Source organism: Mus caroli, chromosome 1 (assembly GCF_900094665.2).
Source record: "Mus caroli chromosome 1, CAROLI_EIJ_v1.1, whole genome shotgun sequence".
NCBI lineage: Eukaryota > Metazoa > Chordata > Mammalia > Rodentia > Muridae > Mus > Mus caroli.
In genome coordinates this window covers 169,512,080-169,536,239 of record NC_034570.1, presented here as the reverse complement: position 1 = coordinate 169,536,239, position 24,160 = coordinate 169,512,080, and the positions used below count along the sequence as shown (strand labels likewise).

The window sequence follows — 24,160 nt, the reverse complement described above, 5'->3', positions numbered from 1 at the left end:
GAGAGAGGAGAGAGGAGAGAGGAGAGAGGAGGTAGGAGAGAGGAGAGAGGGGAGAGGAGAGAGGGGAGAGGAGAGAGGGAAGAGGGGAGAGAGAGAGAGGGACTGGTATGCAAATACCTATATCTGTTCTGCTTCATGTATTTGACTTATTATATTTCTATATGCCCCACAAAAATGTAAACTCCATACATAATTTTCTGTTCATGATTGTCCCACTTGCCCAGAATAATGCACTTTACAATAAATGAATAAGTTAAGTTTGCTTTTAGCTTCTACCTCTTCTATCCTTTAAAATATCTACATAATGATACAAGAGTAAAGCAAAGAAGCTGGGACTGTAAATGCAAACGTTTAAAAATGTCAAATGACATGTATTTACTGTGTATGGGAGTGTGCACACACACATGCATGCATGAACCCATGCTAAGGTGCAAGGGTGCAGATCACAGGACACCTTTTGGGGACCAGTTCTCCCCTTCCACTGTATGGGTCTTAGAGACTGAACAAAACTTGTCGGGTTGCAGGGCAAATGCCTTTACCCACCGAACCATCTTTCTAGCTCATCAAACTTTTACTTTATTTTCACATTAAAGAGGGGGACACAGGGTAAGGGGTGCCAATCAGCACATTCTCTGAATAGGGTCTCAAAGACCCGTCACTACTTTGGAAGGCTATCATGTCAATGAAAAGACTTCCCTGTGGAGTGAAGGCCTTCAATCTGTCATCTGCCCTCCACCCTTGTGTCCCTCTGGAATGTAAAATACCAGATTTTGTTAGGAATGAATGGATTGTTTGTTCTGATACAAAGAAAGGCTGACTGCTTACCGGTCCTACGCAGTTGAGGACAAGTGTTGCCTGTTTAGCCATTTCATCAAGTGAGGCTGGATTACTGATATCACAGATTATGATTCCAACTTCAGATGATAGTGATGCTCTTCCTAAAGTTAAAAAACAGAATCATTTCATTCAAGTCCAAGTCAACGTGAGACCTCCTAGATCACCTGCTTATAGTGGTCAGTGATGGCAACTTTACACTGAAGACTTTCAACCATGAAAACTTTATAATCTGTTAACATGCTGAGTAGATGCCTGTTCTGACTTCCTTCCCATCAAGATGCCTCTATTACAAAAACAGCTCCTAAACAACTGTATCTGACCCAATTACAGAGAGGAGGAGGAGATTGCCACCACTCGGCACCATGAGAGTTAAAGAGGACTTGGAGGCCAATGCACTTTTTAGTAGTTTTAAAGAATTATTATTTTACTAAATTGTGTGTGTGCACATACGCACGTCAGTGCAGGTGCCCAAGGAGACCAGAGGTAGCAGATCTTCCCTCAAGCTGGAGTTACATGGGGCTGTCAGGCACCCAACGCGGCTGCTGGGATCCTCAGCAAGAGCAGTACATGTTCTTAACTGCTGGAACATCTCGCCAGACCCATGATTTCATTTTTAAGTAGCCCAGCCTATATAAAATCATCCAAGCTTATAAGGAAATAACTGGAACTAATTGACCCAATAGAGCCATGCAAGACTCCACTGATTAAGGCACTCTATGCAAAGCTGCCTAATTTGGGCAATGTAGATGGTGAGGAATTAGGTTATAATTATACAGCAGTGGTTCTCTGCCTTCCTAGTGCTGTGACCCTTTAATCCAGTTCCTCATGTTGTAGTGACCCCAACCATAAAAATTATTTTCGTTACTAATGTATAGCTGCCATTTTGCTACTGCTGTCAATCATAATCTAAGCATCTGTGTTTTCCGATGGTCTTGTGAAACAGTCATTCGACCTTCAAGGGGTCTGCAATCCACAGGTCTCTGAGAACCACTGCTATACTCTCACTGAGGGAAAATAAAAGGAACAATGTATTTTAATAATGGCCTGTTTTCCAGAAAACAATACATGTCCAAAACTTCTCTGCCAAGGTTCTGTGTGTTAGCAGTGGCAGCACAAAGCAAAAGGCTGTGTTCCCTTGCCCTGACAAGGCTCAGTGTGGGACCATAAAACTGAATAGAAAGAATGCAGAACAAGTGTGACTTGTCCTGGGTGGAGATTTTGTTGCCAAACTTCAAGGCTATGGGGTTCTAAGTCGGGTGCTTCCCCAAAGCAGAAAAGTTGGGTGTGTGTGTGTGTGTGTGTGTGTGTGTATGCAAGAGCACCCGCGTGTCCCTCCTCACTCCCATGTGTGCATCACAACACTTAGGACAAGGCCTAGCATGGAAAATACTACTCAATCAACATGTTGACTAGAAGCTGAAAGAATAAGTAAGCATCCAAAACTTAAAAAGAAAAAAAAAATTTTCCCACATTTTTAAGAAGAATAAGACGACTGGAGTGGAGGGTGGGGGTGCGAAGAGGCAAGGGCATCAGTAGGTCCAGGCCAGCCCACACTGCCTCCAGCAATTAAAGTGAGAACTGCAGGAGGATTTCGACGAGCAAAAACACAAACTGAAAACCAGAAAAACATAAAAAATAAAAAGCAAGCTGCTAGCGGGGTAACTCAGTAGCACAGTGTATATGCTTACCACGTTCAGAAGTGCTGAGCTAAATCCGTATCACCAAGCCACAAAAATAGGTGCACTATAATATTGTTAGTACAACTCAGCTTTCTTAATTGTCCCCAAGAGACAAACTACAATGGACCTCCAAGAAATCCGTTTCTTATTTCCCTTTCCCACAAGTACCAAGAACCCTTCAAACCCATCAGAACGACAGAGATGGACAGAGGAGCCACTGAAGTTCTGAATTATCTCTCGACAGTGGAAATCCCCAAATTGGGAGGGAGAGAAAAGCCTTTTCTTCTTTTTTTCCTTTAATTTAGGAGCGGAACAAGGCCGGGCGAGACGTCCGGTCCTCCGGCAGGGCTCGATGCAGGCGCACGCTAGGGAGACGCCCCTCGGCGACCTGCGCCAGCCCGGCCCACCCCGCCGACCCCGCCGACCCCGCCGCATTACCCAGTTTCTGGGCAGCCTTCTCCAGCACTTGCTGCAGCTTCTCCTTGGAGCGGCCCGCCACGGCCCAGGGCAGGCGGGAGCTTTGCTCCGAGGCTATCTGCTCCCGGGCCACCTCCTCCGTCACGAACTGGCCGGTGAAGCCAGAGGCGCCGAACACCACCAGGTGGAAAGACCTCTGCTCCGTCGCCATGACGAGTCCACAGCGAGCTGCAGCCCGGGGCGGGCTGAGTCCACCGCGCCTGCGCCTCAGGCCGGGACTCCAGTACCGGGCGCAGCAACCGCCGCTGTCCTGGCCGCCGTCGGCGCGGCTACAGCGCCCGGCTCCCTTCGGTCCACGCGCGGGCCACGCCCACAGCCACGCCCACGCCTCCTCGCGACCAAGCTGCTGCGCTGCATCCCGGGCCGCCGGCCGGTGCTGCGCCGCCGCATCCGGCTCGGGCTGCACGTCCGCCTCGGTGGCTGACAGGAGCGGCCGGCGGCCCATTGCTGCTCGCCGCCCGGCGACCCGCATCAATCTGGCCACCCGAATCATCGCGTCCTCTCGGTCCCCCTGAAGCAGGACCAGGGCGGGCCGGTTCTTCCCGCTTCTCCGGGGAGATTGCGAAAAGAGACGGCCAGGGGGTCGCCCACGCCGAAAACTGCTTGGAAGTCGGTGGTGGAGGAGAAGCTTATTAGCAATAAGGAACGCTGGTGACCCGAGCTGAGAGCCCTGGACTGTCTGTCATCCATCCTTTCTGATGGTGTCAGAGACCATTGCTTTGGGCTAGGCTTCCTTTAAAAAAAAAATTTTTTTTTTAAATTTGTTAATGCTTCTCTATGTCTTGTCTGTGCACAGGAGCCAGAGGACAACTAGTCTAGGGATCAAATGTCAGGATCAGCAGTAAGCGCTTGTGCCTACTGAGCTATTCTGGGAGCTGCTACAGACCAAACCTAATCCTGCTCATTGAGACATATTGTAGAAAGCAGAATGTCCATGGGGGTGGGTACAGCAGCTAGGCCAGGGTATTTAAATGACCACTATCCCATGAAGCCTCTCATTTGCCTTAGTGATTTTTATTTTGTTCTGTAAATATCACTTGACTTGAATGCCATTCTAGATTTCTTAGACCCAGTTCTGGTTTTCAGGGCTGCCCAAATTGCTGATTATTTTTGAGTGGTGTTTGTTTGTTTGTTTGTTTGTTTTCCTTTGTCTTAAACTTGCTTAAAGTTTTGTTGTTGCTTTTGTTTCCAGACAACTTCTCTGTGGCCTCAGAATCTGGGTCCTCCAGTGTCAGTCTCCTGAGCCCTGGAATTACAAGCCTTCCACCCCACTTCCCACCCCACCCCTTTTGTTTTGTTTTTTTGAGACAGTGTTTCTCTTTGTTAACTCTGATGGCTGTCCTGGGACTCTCTTTGTAGACTAGGCCCGCCTCCAGCTCAGATCCACCAGCCTCTGCCTCCTGAGCGCTGGGCCAGCTTCCCCAGCTGTTTTGTTGTTGTTGTTGTTGTTGTTGTTGTCGTTGTTGTTTTGTTTTTAATGCTCTAGTTGGTTTCTTCTCACTATCAAGAGCCATCTTAACTGTGGAGCCATCTCTTCATTGGGGAATGAAGAGATGGCTCCACAGTTAAGCTCACTAGATGCTCTTCCAGAGAACTCAGGTTCGATTCCTAGCACCCACAAGGCAACTCACAGCCAAAACCAAACAAAAAGAAAATATCTGATAAATTAACTTGCAAAGAAGAACAAGCTTGCTTAGGTTTGCAGTTTGTGTATTTTCAGTCTTTGATCAGATGTGCCTGTTGCTTTGAGTCTCTGGGCCTCTGGTAGTCTTTCTGGATGCCGGTGACTGGACTTCAAGGCAGAGCAAATTACTCTTTCCCTTTTAAAAAATACTTTATTTTATGTGCATTGGTGTGAGAGGATCAGGTGCTGGAGTTACAGACAGTTGTGAGCTGCCATGTGAGTGCTGGGAATTGAACCTGGGTCCTTTGGAAGAACAACCAGTAGCCCTGAACCACTGAGCCATCTCTCCAGCCCCCACAAACTACTCTTTTCATGGCCATGAAACAAAGGTAGAAGGGGCTGATGGCTCCTACATTCTCCCCTGTAGGCATCTCCCCAATGATTTAAGGACTTCACATTAGCCCCCACCAAAGCTTCCACTACCTCCAAACAGTGGTTTCCCAGAACCTCAGGGTCCAGACCTAACACAAAGACTCCAACCAGCTAAAGAGATACATCACATACCAAGACTGAGGCCAGACTGTTTTGTGGCACATGGTTATAATCCCAGCACTCGGGAACCAGAGCCAAGCAGATCTCTGTGAGCTTGAGGCCAGCCTGGTTTAGAGTGAGTTCCAGGACAGCCAGGGCTGTACAAGAAACTCTGTTCTGGGAAAAAAGAAAAAAAAAAAAAAAAAAAGATTCTGAGAGTTCTACACAAGCCTACTACCCAGAACCAACCTTTTTGTACGTGGGCCTGTAGTGGACATTCAACACCTAAGCTATAGTGTGCTATATATATATATTAGATTTATTTATTTGTTTGTTTATTTATTTATTTATTATATGTAAGTACACTGTAGCTGTCTTCAGATGCACCAGAAGAGGGCATCAGATCTCATTACAGGTGGTTGTGAGCCACCATGTGGTTGCTGGGATTTGAACTTCGGACCTTCAGAAGAGCAATCGGGTGCTCTTACCTACTGAGCCATCTCACCAGCCCTATAGATATATTTTTGATCGTGAGCCTAGCCTTTAATGGCTGAGCCATCAAAGCTGGTTATTGTCTGACTGTAACAGAAAGTAAAGATAAAGGAAGATAAGGCTGGTAACATGGTTGGCACCAAGCTGGTCCAAATGAAAACTGCAGGCACGTAGGGTCTGGGGAGATGTCTCCATCAGGAAAATCTTTCTAGCTCATGCTGGAGATAAAAACTCCTCCTAAATTTAATTTTGTAATCGTGTTATTTGTATCCATCTAGAAAGCCATTTAATGCCATCCAGCATGCATTCTCAGAGAGCCTCCTGAAAACAGGATCAATGAATCCATGGCTATGACAACGTCATTGCTATCCCTAATTTGGGACTGATGGCTTAATCGATGTGTATGTGGTAAATGAGGAGAGGAACTGATCTAAGTCTAGGCAGGATAAGCAAGAGAAGACACTCGTCCCAGGATGTAGTGTCGGTGGTGCCAAACAATGCTGAGGACCCCTGTGTAATATGGTACTTGTTTTAATTCACTGAAAAAGAAACTTCCAAGAAGAAGCCAGTACTGGCCTATATTAGCAGGGTTTAGATATAGAAGAATTGAGAGAGTAATTGACGCAACTATTTTAAGTAAATATTTTTTAAAAAGCACGATGAACAAAAAATAATCACATTTTAAGTAAAGTCCGTGATACTGAGCAGAGGCTCTCTGCTCAATGAGCATGAAAATCAGTAATACAGGACCAGGTGTGCACAAAGAGCTACACGGTGTGCTCACCAGACTAGGGGAGAAATGTGTGCGGCCCCAGGTAAAGAGAAACAGACACTGGGCTGGTTAGTGTCGGATTGTAACAGGGAGTAAAGATAAAGGAAGACAAGGCTGGTAACATGGTTGGCACCAGCCAGCTGGTCCAGATGAAAACTGCAGGCATGTGGGGTCTGGGGAGATGTCTCCATCAGTAAAAGGTTTGCTGTGCAAGCATGAGGACCTGAGGCTAGGTCCCAACACCCACGTAAAAGCCAGGGTCTTCTGGCTACCGCTCTGGAGAAGTAGAGGCAGGAGGATGACTGGGGCCAGTCACTCTGGCTGAATCAGGGCACTCCAGTTCAGTGAGAGACTCTGCCAAACACAACAACACAAAACAACACAAAACAAAACAAAACAAAACAAAACAAAGAAAGCTTAAAAAAAAAAGAAAAAGAAAGAAATTGCTCTTAGTCTTAGAGGAGACTTGACTTTGGGCTTTAGAACAAAGTCAAGACTGTGAGACTGTGAAAGACTGAGGGGCCTTTTGAAGTTGGACTAAATGCTTTTGTAGTATGATATGGCCATGAGCCTGTGGGGGTCAGGGAGTGGAATGTGGTGATTTTCATGAGAATGGTCCCATGGGCTCACATGTTTGAAAATTTGGTCCCTAGTTGGTGGCTATTTGGAGAAGATTAGGAAATGTGGCCTTGTTGGAGGAAGTATGTCACTGGAGGTGGGCTTTGAGGTTTTAAAAGACTTGTCATTTTGAGTCAGCTCTCTCTGTCTCTACTCATGGATCAAGATGTGAGCTCCACCTCTTCCTGCCACCGTAAACTTTGCTCCACTGTTGTGGACTCTAACCCTCTGAAACTATAGAGCCATTTAAATGCTTTCTTGGTCAGGGTGATTTTTTTTTTCAGCCAAAGAAATGTAACTAAGACATTTGTTTCCTGTTGCTGTGATAAATGCTTAAAGCTAAGAACTTTAAAATCAACAAAAATTGCTTAGCTCAATGTTGAAGATCAAAGGATCAAGTTGAGGCAGCCCTATTTGGTTTCTTGTCAAGTTTAGCCATCTGTTTACATCACAAGGAAACAGAAAGGAAAATGACGAGCTAGGAGTTTAACTTGGTGTTAGAGTGCTTGCTTAGCTGAAAATAGAGACAAAGAAAAAAGAGCAGAAAAAGAAAAAAGAAAAGAAAGAAGAAAGATTAACTTTGCTTCATCATCCCACACTCATGAAACTAACAAGGATTCCTCCTGCACTGCATCAGTGTGTTCAGCAGTAACGCCTGAGAATCTAATCCTACCAGCTCTGCTTTTCAATGTTTCACCACCTTTCTTATCACCGCCCTTAGACCCAGCTCCAACACACGAACTCTTGGGAAACTTGCTCAAAGTACATCCACACCATACATAAGGCACACACTGTCTGGGTCTGCTTCATTTGAATTCAGGACATATATTGGCACCAAAAGCTTAAAATATACTTGCATCTCAGATATGACAGTTATTTTGGTTGTTAATATCTGGATGATATTAAAATGGAAAATATTCTAATAACATACTGTGCTGGCTGGTTTTATGTCAGCTTGACACAAACTAGAGTTATTTTGAAAGAGGGAAACTGGGTTGAGAAAATGTTCCCACGAGATTAGCCTATAGTGCATTTTCTTGACTGATGGCCCAGCTCTCTGTGAGAGGTGTTATCCATCCCTGGGCTGGTGGTCCTGGATTCTGCTTAGAAGACAGGCTGAGAAAGTCATCATGAGGAACACCCAGTAAAGCACTCCTCTTGGCCTCTGCATCTGCTCCAGGTTCCTGCTCTGCTTGAGTTCCTGCCCTGACTTCCCTACCTGATGAACTGTAGGGACAAGTGAAATAAACTCTTTGCTCCCCAAGTTGCTTATGATCATGGTGTTTTAACACAGTAATAGAAACCCTAACTAAGACTCACACTTGTTTTTATCGGGTGTCGACTTGAGCTAATTACCCACGCACACCTAGCCGTCAGACACACTATTTCTGCAGTTACCATCTGCTGGCTCTACATGAGAGTTACCACACTCCATATGTGATGTGACTCACGGTCATCAGAGAAGACTATTTTATTTGCCTGTCAATGACACCCAACTCTATCTTCCAGGAATATATGCAGACAGACAAGGGCTCCAGCCCTTGTCCCACCTAGACCCAGGCTCTGTTATCCCCTAGGTCATAACTTTGACTGTCTAGCACTTATGATACTTGAGTAAGTGTGTTACATGAAGTTAATAAGACAAATAGATGCAAAATTCTAAGTGTGTGTAAGAAGGAAAACCACAAATACTGTAAAGGACATTTCAAAGGATGCACAGTCTATGGTCATAAGGGTAATTGTGTTGGCTAGTATCAATGTCAACCTGACATAAGCTAGAGTTATCAGAAATGAGGGAACCTCAACTGAGAAAATGCCTACATAGGATCCAGCAGTAAGGTATTTCCTTAATTAGTGGTTGTTGGGGGAGTGCCCAGCCCACTGTGGGTGGTGCCATCCAGGTCTGGTGGTCCTGGATTCTATAAGGAAGCAAGCTGAGCAAGTCAGGTGAAACAAGCCAGTAAATAGCATTCCTCCATGGCCTCTGCATCAGCTCCTGCCTCCAGGTTCCTGTCCTGTTTGTGTTCCTGTCCTGGCTTCCTTCAGTGATGGACTACAATGTGGAAGTGTAAGCCCAATAAGCTGTTTCCTCCCCAACTTGCTTTTTGGTCATGGTGTCTTGTTGCAGCAATAGAAACCTTAAGACAAGTTGATACCAGGATAATGAGGTATGGCTGAGACAGACCTGACCATGTTGTTTTTGTGAGGATTGTGGAAGGACTTTTAGAACTTTGGGTTAAAAAAAAATCAATGAGTTTTAAAAGCAGATGATGGAGGCTTGGCTTGTGAAATTTCAGAGGGAAGCAATGACCCTACCAGGGTTTTTGTATGGAGAATCTGTAGTTTTGGTTAGCTGGGGCTGAAGAATCAGCTGTGATTTACAAGATACCAGAACTAACTGGAAACCTCTGCTTTGCTGAGATGCTCAATGCTAGTTGCCTGGGGCTGAGAGATCAGTGGTGATTAAGAAGGGATCATCACTGAGGTGAGATCTGGGACACGGCACGTTTCCAAGAGCACACACGCTATGACCCAGAGGTGGCTGTACTGGCTGGGTTTGCGTGTCAACTTGACACAAGCTAGAGTCATCAAAGAAGAAGGAACCTCACTTAAGGTAAGGCTTCTATGAGATCCAGCTGTAAGGCATTTTTCTCAATTAGTGATCAATAGAGGAGGTGCCAGCCCATTATGGGTGGTGCCATCCCTGCACTGGTGGTCCTGGGTTCTGTAAGAAAGCAGGCTGAGCAAGTCAGGGGAGCAAGCCAGTAAGCAGCACTCTTTCATGGCCTCTGCATCAGCTCCTGCCTCCAGAATTCTGCTGTTTGTTGAATTCCTGTCCTGATTCCCTTCAATGATGAAAAGCAATATGGTAGGGTAAACTGAATAAACCCTTTCCTCTCCAACTTGCTTTTTGGTCATGGTGTTTTGTCACAGCAATGGAGACCCTAACTAAGACAACAGCCAAGGTTATACCTTGAGCTTGCAGCTGAACTTGATAGTGTAAGAACCACCCAGGTGGTACTGGTTTTAAAAGCATGAAGGGCAGCTAAGGCTTGGCACTGTGAGAGGCCAGGAAAGGCCATTGGTGAAGGTGGAGCCTCTGTGGCAGTTGAAGGCCCAGAACTGAAGGCAATAATGCAAAGAAGTTGATATCTGGCACCCTAAAGAGAGCCTATGAGCGGCTATTAGTGAGAGTGCAGCCCAGTTGCAGCAGAAGAGCCTAGCATTTTGGAGACACGGGTACCATGGGATGACCACTAAGAACAGCAGCAGCAGCAGCAGTGAAGTGGAGCCAGCCAGAGCCTAGAAGACAAGCTGTGTGATGCAGGAGGCAGAGCTGGAGAAGTGACCCAAGGTGTCTTTGAAGGAGTCTAGAAGACTGTGAGTAGATCCCAGACATTGGGCGTTCTGTTATTTATACTGTTGGGAGTTAAGTTTTGCTTTGTCGGATTGTGACTGTGCCCTGGTTCTTCTCTTTTGAAGTTAAAAAAAAAAAAAGTACTTATTTTTTATTTTACCAGAGCCCACAGTTGAGAGTCTTTGAATTTTAAGAGTTTGGCTATTTTAAAGGGACTGAAATTAATTTTAATGCATTTGAATTTTGAAAGACTGTGGGACTTTCGAAGTTATTATTTTAATATGAGATCTTGGGGACAAATAAGAAAGGAAGGGTTGTGGCTTAATACTGATATGTTTGTGTGTGTCACACTGACAAGGAGTCAGTTGTGCAGGATAGTCTTATGTCAACTTGAGATAAGCTAGAGTTATCTTAAGAGAGGGACTCTCAATTGAGAAAAGAATCCAGCTGTAAGGTATTTTCTTAATTAGTGATTGTTGGGGGAGTGCCCAGCCCATTGTAGGCGGTGCCATCCCTGGGCTGGTGGTGCTGTGTTTTATAAGAGGCGGAGCAAGCTAGTAAGTAGCACTCCTCCATGGCCTCTGCATCAGCTCCTGGCTCCAGGTCCCTGCCCTGTTTGAGTTCCTGTCCTGACTTCCTACAGTGATGCACTCTCCAACTTGCTTTTTGCAAGTGTTTTGTTGCAACAACAGAAACTCTAAGACAATGATACAGACTAGAAGAAGTGATGACATCAATACAGAAGGTGTCCTTGTGATAAGAGTTGATGTTCCTAAATTAATGAAAACGATTTACTTGCCAGTATATAGTTTTATAAACATAAAAATTTCCACATAAACTATTTTGATATATATGTATTTATATATACTACATATAAATATATAAATGTATATAAAATATGACTTACTTGTGTTGGGGGTCCTCTGGAACGGCTTGGTGCATTGGGTTTTATTTGCACGATTTCTTTTTTGGCTCTCACCTGTGAAGGGGAGTCTTGCTTTCTTCATACTAATTTTATCATGAGAAGAAATCGCTGGAATCACTAGATGGAGCTCTTTGGTTCTTCTTGCTCAAAGGCTGTGTGCTTTTCCTTGGCACAAGCACTTCCCAAAGACAAAGGCTCCCAGGCACTCTCTGATAACTCTTTCCACTGCTTTGACTTAGACTCTGTGCCCCATAGCATCTTTAGCCTAAGGCACCTTTGAGGCCCGTCTGTTTCAGGACACAGATGGTATCTGGTTCACTCTTGTAGAGAGATCAACGTCATAAAGTAAGCTTTTCCTTTTCTTCTTCCTCTCTTCTTCCTCTTCCTCTTCCTCCTCTTCCTCTCCCTTCTCTTTTTCCCTTTACCCCTCCTGTTCAAGATGGATTCTCACATGCGGTCCATCCTGGCCTCAAATTTTCTTCCCATCCTTCTGTCTCTGCCTACTGAATGCTGGGACCACAGACGCACACCATCTACCTAAGCTTCTAACCGAACACTTTTTAGAGCCACTGAATCATTAAGCAAACACAAAAGGCCAGTTTTGCTTTTTTGCTGTTTTCCCTATTTTTGTGTTACTGTATGAGGGGCATTATGGACACAGTGTAAGCATCACCAGCGGCAGATTCCATTCCTCTTCCTGCTTAGCCACAGAATTCTGCATGTGTGTCATAGGGGATGTGCAAGCACCCACGGAAGGCATTGTACAGTGCTTACGAGCATCTAGCAATCAACATTAATGTGGGAATATTCATCTGCTTGGTGCTCCCCTCAGAGGCACCTGAGCATCTGTAGTAGTCGGGGTTCTCCAGAGGAGTGGAACTGACAGAAGGGGGTGCTACAGGGCTGAAGGGCCAGTGCAGATGTTTCTGGTTCCTTCCCTTACTGAGCAAGAAGCACATGCTGCCGCCGCCGCTGCCACCACCCCATCACGAATGCTATAGTTTGTTTACACATTTCTCTCTCTGTTTCACACACTTCGAGTGCTACCAAGCCAAGAAACAGAAATTGGTCATGGCGAACATTGGTTTCCTGACCCCTTGCTTGGAGCCACCTGTCTGGATGGAGCTGGAGGCAGAACGCTTATGGCTCGAAGAAATGTCAGTTATATGGTGAGATGGGACCTGGTGTGACTTGTAGGTCAGGGACAGTCACAGTGAGGCAAAGCAGTGGCCTGAGTTTCAGAGTCTGCACCAGGAGTACAGATCTGTAAGGACCTCAGAAGCAAGAAGCAGCCGCCCCAACTGCTTCACCCCACCCCTCTTTTGAAAGTGACAGTCATGATGCCACTTCATGGGTGATGTAAGTGATGTCAGCCACCATCTGGCACAAAGAAGGAAAAGTGTGGGGAATAGGCTGCAAAAGAGCTAAGAAAATGCCTGAGAGCAGAAGATGGCAGGCTTATGGTTGGCACCAGCTCACCTGGCTACAGCAGTGACCTTGGACATGCCACTCACAGACTCCGACCTCCTGCTTTTTCCCAGAAGGAAGAGTTAATTCTTGTTTTGTTGGGAAGGACGTATTTTGCAGGAATTAGGGCTGGGTAAAGTCTGAGTTCATTTTCTGATTCAGCCACTTTCTAAGTGTGTGCCCGTGGGATGTCTCTGAATCTCAGTGAGTTACTTCCGTTCTTCTAGAAGAATGTACAACCTCATAGATCTGATATGAACTTAAGGCAGGTAACAGTTTTCACCAGGTCCTGGAACACAGAGGGTCTCAGCTAATGTTGGTTTCCCCTTCTTAACTCATGCAGCCTTTGCTACCAACAGACCCAGCCCAAACGTGTACCCTGCTTGTATTCTTTAGGAAGGATGTTTGTTGTTTGTTGGCCTTGTTGCCACAAAATTTCAGATTTCAGGAGGCCAAGGGACATGTTGCCTAGCACTGAGTTCAGCACACAGTCGGCACCAAACAAACAAATCTCTGTGCCAGACAAAGGGACAGAAAAAGCACAGACCTTGACACATCCACCCGTCAGGCTGATGTTGGAGAACATCAACCAGTTCTTCCCGAAATGTTCCTGGGAACAGTGGCCCCATGGCTGCTAACAGGGAAAGAACGTACAGAGAAGCAAGTCTAGACTGACACAGTCACCTACACAACAGAGAGTGGAAAACCTTTCCCCTGCCTGTTGGTTACTTTTCTGTGGCTGCAATAAAATGCTGCAACCAAGAGCCAGTTATAGAAGAGAGAGGGATTTTGTTGCTTTCTTTGGAGCTGATGTTTCCAGAGGGTTAGCTGGCCAGCATGGCGGCAGGAACAGGAAGCTGAGGAAGTGGGGTGGGGTTGTAGACACTGATGTACTTCCTCCAACAAGGCCACCCTGCTCTCGGGAGGTGCTCTAGGGCTGCCTTTGGAGAGAGGCTTGTTGTTTGTTTTGGAGACAGGGTCTCTTATAACACAGCTTGGCATTGAACTCACCAAGAATGACTTTGATGTCGGATCCTCCCTCCCTTCCCCCAACTGCTGGGGTAGCTGTGTATCACCATGCCCAGAGATGTGCATAGCATCAAACCCAGGGCTCTGCAAATGCTAGGCAAGCTCTGTCTGTGAACTTGAGCTACATCTGATGTGTTTATAAAAAGATAAAGAGAGGAGAGATATGTTCTATGGAGGTGTAGTGAGGTATGGGGGAAAGGGGTGCCATGCCAAGGCATCCCTTCCTCCTGAGTGACCAGCCACAAGATGGTATAGTATAGAATAGAGTTTATTCAGGGCATGGGGAAGGGAGTTAAGAGGGTAGTAGAGTTTCAGGGAAAGACAGAGAGAGGGAGATAGTAGAGAAGTAGAGGAATAGAAGCCAGCTGTGAGCACATGGAGAGAGAGAGGGGTTAAGGGAAGCAGGGAAAGAGGAAGAGAGAAACAAGAGAGGAGATAGAGAGCGAGGAGAGGGCAAGCAGCCCCTTTTATAGCTATTGCCAGGTAACTGTGGGGCAGAGCTTAGACAGAATGCTAACAGCATCCCTCTCGTTCTGAATCCCCTTTTTGTTGTTGTTGCTTTTTATTTTTTCTAGACAAGGTTTCTCTGTATATCCCTGACTGTCCTGGAACTCATTCTGTAGACCAGGCAGGCCTTGAACTCACAGAGATCTGCCTGCTTCTCCTTCAGCCTCCTGAGTGCTGGGATTAGAGATGTGTGCCACAGTTGCCCTGCCAGTCCTGATTTCTAAATGTGTTGTAAAAAAGCCTCAGCTGACCATCCCAAAAACTGTTTTAGATAAAGGGAGAAGGTGGCCCTGTGGTTCCTTATCAAAGGGCCCTGTACAAGGAGTAATCATAAGGCCAGATGTTTCTGAGAGATCTGTTTCTTAGGGGATGGCATGAGAAGGCGGGTGATGCACAGACACTTCTGCGTCCTTGTCTCAAACCTGGAGCCTGCAGCCTCCGGCACGAATGCCTGAGAGGAAGCCCCTATTCAATGCCTGGGCTGTGGAATCCACTTCAGTGTGGGAAAGCACGCGTGACGCGTGCCTGCCACTCTGAGCTTTCACGGAAAACAAACGCGCAGAGCTATTTGATCACCGCCCTCTGGAATCGTGAAGGCACAACCTGTGTAACAGGAAGCAGGTCACCACCTAATCTCTTCAAAGTGGTGACAAATGTACCTGCAGATCCCATGAAGATGAGAGAGGGGTCCAGCTTGACCTCGCCTGCTAACCGGCGCCCCCCCACCCCGCTCAAAACTGGTGACACAACACAGGTTGGTTGAGTGGGCTATGCATTTGCTTTCAGAGTAAATTAACTATGATCTGGCTGTACCTAACAAAGTGACAAACTCACCAAGTCCCCTAGTTCTTTTATTGGCATTATCTTAGCTGTTGATGGTTGCCATAGAAACCAGCAGAGGTGTCAAGTCTTCTCTCTCCCAGCCAGAGGAAGACCTGAAGTTATTCTGATCTGGGTCTTTTAAAAATAGAACCTGCCTTGATCTTTGAGGGAGAAACCTCAGAGTTCTCCCTCAAAGTTCTTGAAAATGTTTTTGCCGTGTGCTTTTTTTTAATTTGCAATTTGCTTATATTAAAATTTTTAATTAAAAATGGAAAGACAAAATGTTTGGGGGCTGGGGAAATGGCTCAGCTGGTGTAGTCCTTGCCTTGCACACACAAGGACCTGAATTTGATCCCCAGGACCAGTGTTTAAAATGCTACATTGTAGCACTTGTGTAATCCCAGCACTGGGGAGGGAGAGGTAGGCAGATCTGTGATGGTCACTGGCCGGCCAAGCTAGCCTAGCAGGTCTTAGGCCAGAGAGAGACCCGGTCTCACAAAACAAGCAGACGGCTCCTGTGTAACAACAACTGAGGTTGTCTTCTGGCTTACATGTACACACACACACACACACACACACACACACACACCCCTCATATGCACACATATACAGAAAAATATAAAAAGAAAAAAATTTTCAGTTACACAAAATATAGTAAATCACCAGGAACTGGTTTAAGCCAGCAGTCCATGCTTGTAATTGCAGCACATGTGAGACAGAAACTGAAGAATAAGAAGTTCGAGGCATACCTTGGCTACACAGGGAGTTTCAGACCAGCCTTGTTTACCTGTACCTCATCTAAAATTAAAAACAAAAAATTGGCTCAAATGACACCCATGAAATGGCAGATTAGGTCTTTTCAGTTGCTAGAGGCAGAAGTGAAAATCGGCCTGAGTTAGAGACGTACTCACTGGCTTCTTTAGGGAGAAAGACTTAAATTGACCTGAAATTCTTGGAGGTTTTGCTATAGTTTGGATCTTGAATATTCCCAGAGGCTTATGTGTTAAAATCTTGGTCCCCAGCTTTAAGGTCCTGGGTAAAGATGGAACCTGTAAGAGGTGGGGCCTAGCGAGAGGTCTGCATTGGGAGTGTGTCCTTGAGAGGAACTGTGGGAAAGCTGATGAGGCGTGGGGTCAGCAGGTAAAAGTACCTGCCACAAAAACCCAGTGACCAAGGTGGAAGAAAAGGACAGACTTCTGAAGGTTGGCTTCATTTGGCCTCTGAGGGTATATCACCTCACACACAAACACATACAAAGAAAGGACATTTTTAGAAAGAAAGAAAGGAAAGGATGGAGAGTGGGACCCCACCCCTTCCTCTTTGCTTCCCCTTCAGACCTGACCATGAGGTAAATGGGTCTCTGTGAGAAGCGCTCCCACCATGATCTACTTCCATCCCACACCTAAAGCACAGGCCAACTGGCCATGAACTGAAGCCTCAAAATCATGAGCTAAATAGGCCTCCTTTCCAAGACGATTTGTCTCGGCATTTGTTACCACACTGGAAAACTGACTGACTGACTGACTGACTGACTGACTGACTGACAGACTCAACAATGGCACTGGTAGCCTCCCTACACTGCTGTCTCGTTTTGGCCCTTATCACACCTAGGATGGCATGAGATGTCACAATGGCTAGCTTTCAAATCTCACACTCATTCTTTAACTAGAGGCGGGAGTAGGAGGCACCCTGGCCAGCTTAAGCGTGGCACGTGTGGCTCTGGCAAGCCTTGCCCTTTCTCCTGGATTCCCTCTGCCTCACTGAAAATCATTAGATTACAGTTCTAAAGATAGCCACCAAAGTCTAGTTCCTTATTTGGCCATATCCTCCTCCTGAGGCTACCAAGGGCCAGCTATCAAAATATTGATGTCCAGCAATGAGTCACCTCACCCTAACACGGGGTTTCTCTCTTTACCTTTATAAACTGCCATTTGCCTATGAGTCTGTCTGTCTATCTAGGTTCAGTTAATGTCCCCAGGACAAACATCCCTGTCCCCTCTCTCTTGTTCCTCCTTTTTCCCTTGTCCCCTATCTCTTGTCTTTGTCTCCTATTTCCTGCCTTTGTCCCTCTGGAGCAAATCCCCTCTACGTTAAGAACTTGGTCTTAAGGGTCCTGAGCTGATACCATTTCTTACAGGAGTGAGAGGGGTTCTGAGTGCCTCAGGGCAGACTCTTTGCCAGCACTGAACCTGAAGGGAGCTGTGAGGGGCCTGGCTACCTGCTGCCAGGAGGGAGCTGTATGGTGAGAAGAGCAGCCAGCACAGTAGTGGGACTGCCAAGAGCCACCTCTACAAGTTTGCATCCCCAGCCCAGGGCTCATCTATCCCATTGAGATTATCCTCAGATAGCCAGGTGTTGTAAAGAAGATTTAAAAACAAACAAACAAACAAAAAACCAAAAAAACTCTGTCTCTAGTGGTTTACACAAGTTAGCCAAATCTGTTCTTTGCAAGGCTCAAATACCTGTTTCCACCAGGAGAAAGAAACCACATATTTGTACAAAGTTTAATTTGAAGAATCATTCCTGTGACGGAGATTACAGTTGCGGGGGTAAATCGGCTTAAGAAAATAATACAGAAAACCTTAATGAACACAAGGAAAGCAGATGTGAAAGGCAATCCAAGAACTGAGAGAACACAGGCTTCCGAGCCACACACAGGATGGAGGTCTAGACCTGGGCAGATGTAACTCATGAATGGCAGGGAAACTGACCCCAGAGGGATTCGTTATAAATAGCACCGGTGTGAGAGGGTTCCCCCCTGGTCAGGCTGTGCTGGCCTGGCCTGTCCTCACCGGCAAGAGGAAGCTGGTGCTAGGGAACTGACCTAAACACCCCTAATACAACGACTCTCCTGGGGGGGGGGACACAACCCCCAGGAGGCTGAGCCTCATCAAGTGTTTTAAGATTGCTCTCTAGTGGTGAGGGGGGCTCATCGCCTGCATCTGAACCAGTGAGGGCGTCGGAGGAGCCCTTAGGAGAGCCCAACCATCAGAGCTGATGCCTGAGGAGAGCATAGCCATGTCAGGGATGGGAGGAGAGGAGACAGGGGTGATGCCTCCAGAAATGGAGCTGGAGCCTACTCCAGGAAAGACCTCTCAGCCCCAGCCAGGAGGTGGTGGCACACGGCTTTAATCCCAGCACTTGGGAGGCAGGGCCAGGCAGATCTCTGACTGTGAGGCCAGCCTGGTCTATAGAGCAAGTTCCAGGACAGCCACGGCTACATAGTGAAGCCCTGTCTCAAAACATAAAATAACAAAATGAGTCGCTCAACCCCGAGAGGAAGGGTCGTGATTGTTAATAAGCTTCCAGGAACTTCTAATGAGAGTGAGAAACCTAAGTTCAGTGCAAGATAGTGTGTCCCAAGTCCATATATTTATCGAGTCACTAATCAATTCAACTAACACGTGTTGGGACATAGCGAGGCAGCGCTGGGGGCAAACAGTTGGGCGTGGTGCGCAGTAGCCGTGGCAACTGTTATGTGCCAGGGTGACGAGGGCTGACATGGTCTGTGTCAGCTTCCCATTAGCGAGACAAGTACCCGAGGCAAAGCAACTTTAAAAGCGGTTCACCGTTTTGGGGGTTTCAGCTAAATACCCATGCTGCTCCTGACCTGCAGTAGCAGGGGGTACCATGGTGGGAGCATGCTGTTTACCCCAAGGCATCTGGGAGGTCACAAGAGGAATAGCAGGAACTAGGGGCTTGGGTCTCCTTCACGGTATACCTCTGCTGACTTAAGACCTTCCACAAACCTCTACCTTTTATTTTATTTTTAAGACAGGGTTTCGCTGTGTATCCCTGGTTGTCCTGGAACTCGCTCTTGTAAATCAGGCTGTCCGGAAACTCGGAGATCTGCCTGCCCTTGCCTCCTGAGTTCTGGGATTAAAGGTGTGTGCCCCTACCATCCAGCTACCTTTTTAAAGAAGGTTGATCTCATTTATGTATATGAGTGTTTTGCCTGTGTGTATTAATGTGAACCGCATGCATGCAGTACCCAGGTGGGCTCTAGAGCTCCTGTAACTGGGAATGAATTACAAATGGCTGTGCACTATCCTGTGGGAGTCAAACTGGGTCCTCTGCGAGAGTCACAAAAAAATGGCTGAGCCAGCTCTCTAGCCCAAGGTTCTACCTTTTAAACATTCTACCTCCTCTCAATAGCTGAAAAGAGAAATCATGTTTTCACGGTATCCCCCTGACACCTGAGACATTTACTGACTGATGGAGCAGTGAGCTGTCTTATCAGCCCTGGATTAATCTGACTTTATGGAGACATAAAGCCATATTCCCAAAGCAGCAGGAATTTTAACTTGTCTGGCGTTAAGCCAAGCACTCCCCAACAGCACCCCTCCAAAGGGCAGGAAGGAGAAAACAGGATTAGGAAATTGGCAGCCACACCTGGAAATGAAGCCTTGCTTTGAATGGTGCCAGCTCTCCTCAGGCAGCAGACAAGGGGAGGCTCTGGAGTTGGCTTGTCAATGATTTGTTAAGGCTAATCCAGGACACTCATTTTGTGCCCAGTTTTAGAGTCCAGCCATCAGCTCTCGGGCAGCCTGTCTGGGGCAACTCACAGACTCTGGAAAGATGACAGGCATTAAAGTGGCTTGTCAGTAATTCTGGTGGCAATTTATTAGGGACTATGAAAACAGGTGGTCTCTTTCTTAAAACTTACTCTAGAGTTAAGAAGCATTGCTGAGAGAGACAGACATTTCCCCACCGTGCCTGCCTTCCCATTGCCTTAATTGTCATTTTGAAAATGTAGTAGTTGCTGGAGACAGGTTCTATGTGCCTCCCAGACTGGGAGGCAGCCTTCTATCTGGTGGTGGGCTTTCCTGGGGTCTTGGGTCAGATTGCAAAGATTTGGACTCATGAGGCAAGAGCCACTCTCTCCAAGAGGCACCACAATGTGGCAGATCTCCCTCTCTGGAGCTTTAAGGCATGGACTCTGATCTGCCTCTTGTCCTTGTTGAAATAAGAAGCACCCCCGTCCCCTTTATCCATGGCATTCCACAGAAGAGCTGAAATTCTATTGAAAACAAAAATAGAGTTGGAGACAGGACCTAGGATGGAGAAGGAAAGGCCTGTGGTTCCCAGGCAGCTGCGGGTCTGTGGCAGCAGCTGGCTGCACTGCCCTCTCTGGATGCAGAGACAGCCTTCATGTGAAGTCACAGAGCGCCACAGTGGCTTGTTCCTCAGATCTGCCTCCGGGCAGTTGGAGAACACAGAACTTGCTCAAGGTCTGCTTAGAAAGGGAGTTTCCCTGTCAGTCATCTGAAAGATTTGTTTTTATAGTCTCAAAAGTGCCCATTTTTGTTTCCATTTAGTTATGTTTGCTGAAATGTTTATGTCCTACCACACTATAATCAGCAAAAGAAAGAAAACCAGTCATGCATGCTCACTCATAGTTCCTAAAATCCTGTTGTCTCCCATTCTTATCCTTCAAATTCTTTTTCTCTTCTCTTCTCTTCTCTTCTCTTCTCTTCTCTTCTCTTCTCTTCTCTTCTCTTCTCTTCTTTCCCTTTCTTTCTTTTTTCCTTTCTCTTTCTTTCCTTCTTTCTTGTTTTTTGTTGTTGTTGTTTTGTTTTGTTTTGATACAGGGTTTCTCTGTGTAGCCGTGGCTCTCCCGGAACTCACTCTGGACACTCTGGAGACCAGGCTGGCTCGCCTCAAACTTAGAGATCCATCTGTTTCTGCCTCCTAAGGGCTAAAGGCATGTGCCACCATGACTCAGTTTCCTTGACACACAAGCACACATGACAGGAACTGTAACCCATGTGACTGATAGGTCAGAACCCGTTGGCAGGGGCAGTCAGTGAGAGAGCTCATTGCCCCCAAGCCTGATGACCTAAGTTCGATCTCAGGGACATGCACGGCACAGGGGGTGAACCGACTTCTGAAAGACATTCTCTAACCTCCACGTGCAAACCACACCTGCTCGTCCACACACACACACACACACACCCCTGTGGGTAAATGAACACAATAAAAAGTAGTAATGCAAAAGCCTTGTTTTAGGAGCCCCACATCTCCACAAAGGCTGTGGCCAAGGCTCTGTAGGGATGCACTGCCTATTCTGTCTGCTTCTGTGCCTTTCTTTACTGCCATTTCCTCACTCTGCAGAAGAGAAGGGAGCAGCTGGGGCTTCGCTTAGCCAACCCCGATGTCGTCCTCCTTGTGAGTACCAATCTTAAACACAAGACGGGCTTAGTCTCTGGCAAAGAAGTCAGGGAAGAGCAAATCTCTCAAGAGGGACTTTAGTTCTCCCATTGAAAATGCAAGGGCCCAGGGTGCCTGGCTGGGGAAAATTCATTGGTCCAGGCACGCACTTGTCTAGCTGCCATCCTTCTTCACAGTGAATAACAATGTTGGCTCTCCAGGTGCAGTAGAATGCCAATAAGAAAACCTAGGAGCTATAACAAAATGGGTGTCTGTGGTGTGTCTCACATCTGGGTGCTTAGCTGATGCTGCGTCAAAACCAAGAGAAAAATCACACAGCCCTATGTTCAGAGCTACAGGACACAGAGCACATGAGGCCACAATTGCAAGATTTTTAAAGTTCCTGGTACATACTTTTTCTCTGTGCCCCTGTGCACGAGCGTGTGCAGATGCGTGTTGTATATGCCCATGTACATGTGTGTATGTAAACATGGAGGCCAGAGAACGGCCTTAGGTGTTACGCCTCAGGGTCTGACTGTGTTTTGAGGTAAGGTATCTCATTGGTCTAGAACCCACTGACTTGCTGGTCACTGAACTCCAGGCGTGCACACAGCTCTGTCTCCCTAATGCTGGAATTACAGACATATGCCACCACGCCTCGCTACTTACAAGGTTACTGGGGATTGAATTCGGGTCCTCATTTGTGAGTGGCAAGCATCTTATTGACTGAGCTATCATCCCAGCCCCTAAATTAAAAATTGTTCATTCTATTCTAGGCGGTGGTTAAACCCTCACCATTGTAAAAGATTAAAAACATCTTAAAGGCCAGGTGGTTGCGGCACAACACCTCTAATCCCAGCACTCAGGAGGCAGAGGCAGGTGGATCTCTGAGTCTGAAGTCAGCCAGGTCTACAAAGCTAGTTCCAAGACAGCTAGGGATGCACAGAAAAACCCTGTGTCAAATCAACCAACCAACCAACCAACCCAAACTACAACAACAAAACGATCTCAAGTTCTACATACTCAGAGTTTTGAGTACTGCATGTGTCCACCCACTCCGGCTGCTATCCATCCCTCTGCAGGTCTATTACCCTCCGATTCCAGGCATCTGATTATACACCCACGATAGCAGGAGACTTAGACAACCCAGAAAAGGAATGGAAAGCAGTGTAACTCCTAGTTACACTGACCTCTCTCCCTGACCTCTCTCCCTGTTGGTCCTGGTGGCCTCCTCTTCCCTGATTGGCATTGATAACTCATCATGGCACTAAAAAGCTGACCTGGTTCAGAAAAAAACAAAACACTACAAAACTCAGTTACTTGTGGATTAGATATAAGCTGCAAATAGTTCTCAGTGTAGATGTGTGCTGGCAATAACTAGCTTATTCAGCACCGAGTGTGTATATAGGTGCTCTGCCAGGGAAGGCCTCAGCCTTCTTACCGAGACTCCTCAGAATAACTCATACAGGCATGGAACTCACAGAGGAACAATGGCACTGCATTGTCCCAGAAGGCCTGTGGCCCACAGATGTGGCTTCATTGTCTGTTCTCCCTGTGCAAGACAGACTGACAAAGTTCTAGATAACAGGAGGACACAGGGCTATTACTGTTGTCCTCTTATGTATGGGTGTGTGCACATGCATTCCCACAACACACCTCTAGAGGACACAAGACAAGTTGCAGAAGTTAGTTTTCTTGTAATGTGGGTGTCAGGGACTGAACTCAGGTCACACTTAGCGGTGAGTACCTTGACCTGCTCAGCCATCTCTCTGGTCCGATTCTATTGTTTTGGTGCTAGGCAGAGAGTCCTTGGTCTTAGCATACTAAGCAGCTAAGCACACAATCTCGCTCTGTGCTGTAATCTCAGCCTCCCAGGGGCAGTTTCAATTTCTCAACCAGAAGTGGAAAATCTTCCTTTTTTTTTTTTTTTTTTCTGTTGCTCCTGATCTCAAGTAGGTCAGCAACAGTCCTTGGCTCACAGCTTTGTTTGGACACAACAGAGCCAACCTTGCAGTATATGTAAAGGAACATAAGTGTAACAGCCTGGCAATCAACAAGACACAGCTGCGCACTTTGGCTTTGGTTTACAGAAATAGCAGAGTCTTTCTCAGGGGCCTTGTGTAAGGAGCCTATGCACTGAAGAACAGTAACCTAGCTCCCAGCCTTCTGCAACTAGAATGTGGTTTGGTTATACCTTGGTGACTCTTATTTTTCTTTGAGACTGGGTTTCTCTGTTTAGCCCTGGCTGTCCTGGAACTCTATATACCAAGCTATCTTGGAACTCAGATCTGCTTGTCTTTGCCTCTACCTCCTGAGTGCTGAAATTAAAGGTATATGCCACCAGTCCTCTGTGTGTGTGTGTTGGAGATTGAACAATGGCTCAGCAGTTAAAAGCACTGGTTGATCTTCTAGAGGGTCCAGGTTCAATCCCCAGCTCCCACATGGATCTTGTGCCCTCTGCTGGCCATTCTGGGTATTACATGCACTGATGCATATAACATACATTTGGGACAGCTCTGCTGTCCCTGGGTCCTTTGACCCCGTGCTCTTTACTGCCACTGCAAGGTGCCTGCTCTTTCCACAGCCAGGGCTAGATGACTGTGCATGTGAGGCTCACCTGATCAGAGAGGACCTGCTTATCAGATTCTCTGACGAATGCCCTTCTAGACCCATCTCCATCCAGGTCGCTAACCTCCCTGGCATCAGGGCCTTTGTCAGTCACCTAAGGCACCCTCTAATCTAACTCACTGTGGCTAGGATTGCAGGATTACAAAAAGCATTAGGGAGAGCTGTTTATTGCAGGCTCGTTGAAGTGGCCCATGGGCACAGGAGAGGCTTCTGAATCGATGGATCAGTTTCCCACTTTACCTCT

General features: G+C 46.7%; 1 protein-coding gene across 1 annotated transcript in view; it reads right to left on the bottom strand.

Annotated features, from left to right (window-relative positions):
• Sccpdh (saccharopine dehydrogenase (putative)) overlaps positions 1–3,285 on the bottom strand; it is a 19,015-nt gene extending 15,730 nt beyond the window's left edge. The window contains exons 1-2 of the mRNA XM_021156674.2: positions 2,955–3,285; positions 826–938 (exon numbers count right to left, since the gene is read on the bottom strand). Of these exons, the coding sequence (XP_021012333.1) occupies positions 826–938; positions 2,955–3,144 (303 nt within the window). The 5' untranslated portion in view covers positions 3,145–3,285. The remainder of the gene's footprint in view (positions 1–825; positions 939–2,954) is intronic.
• Positions 3,286–24,160: the final 20,875 nt, after the last annotated feature.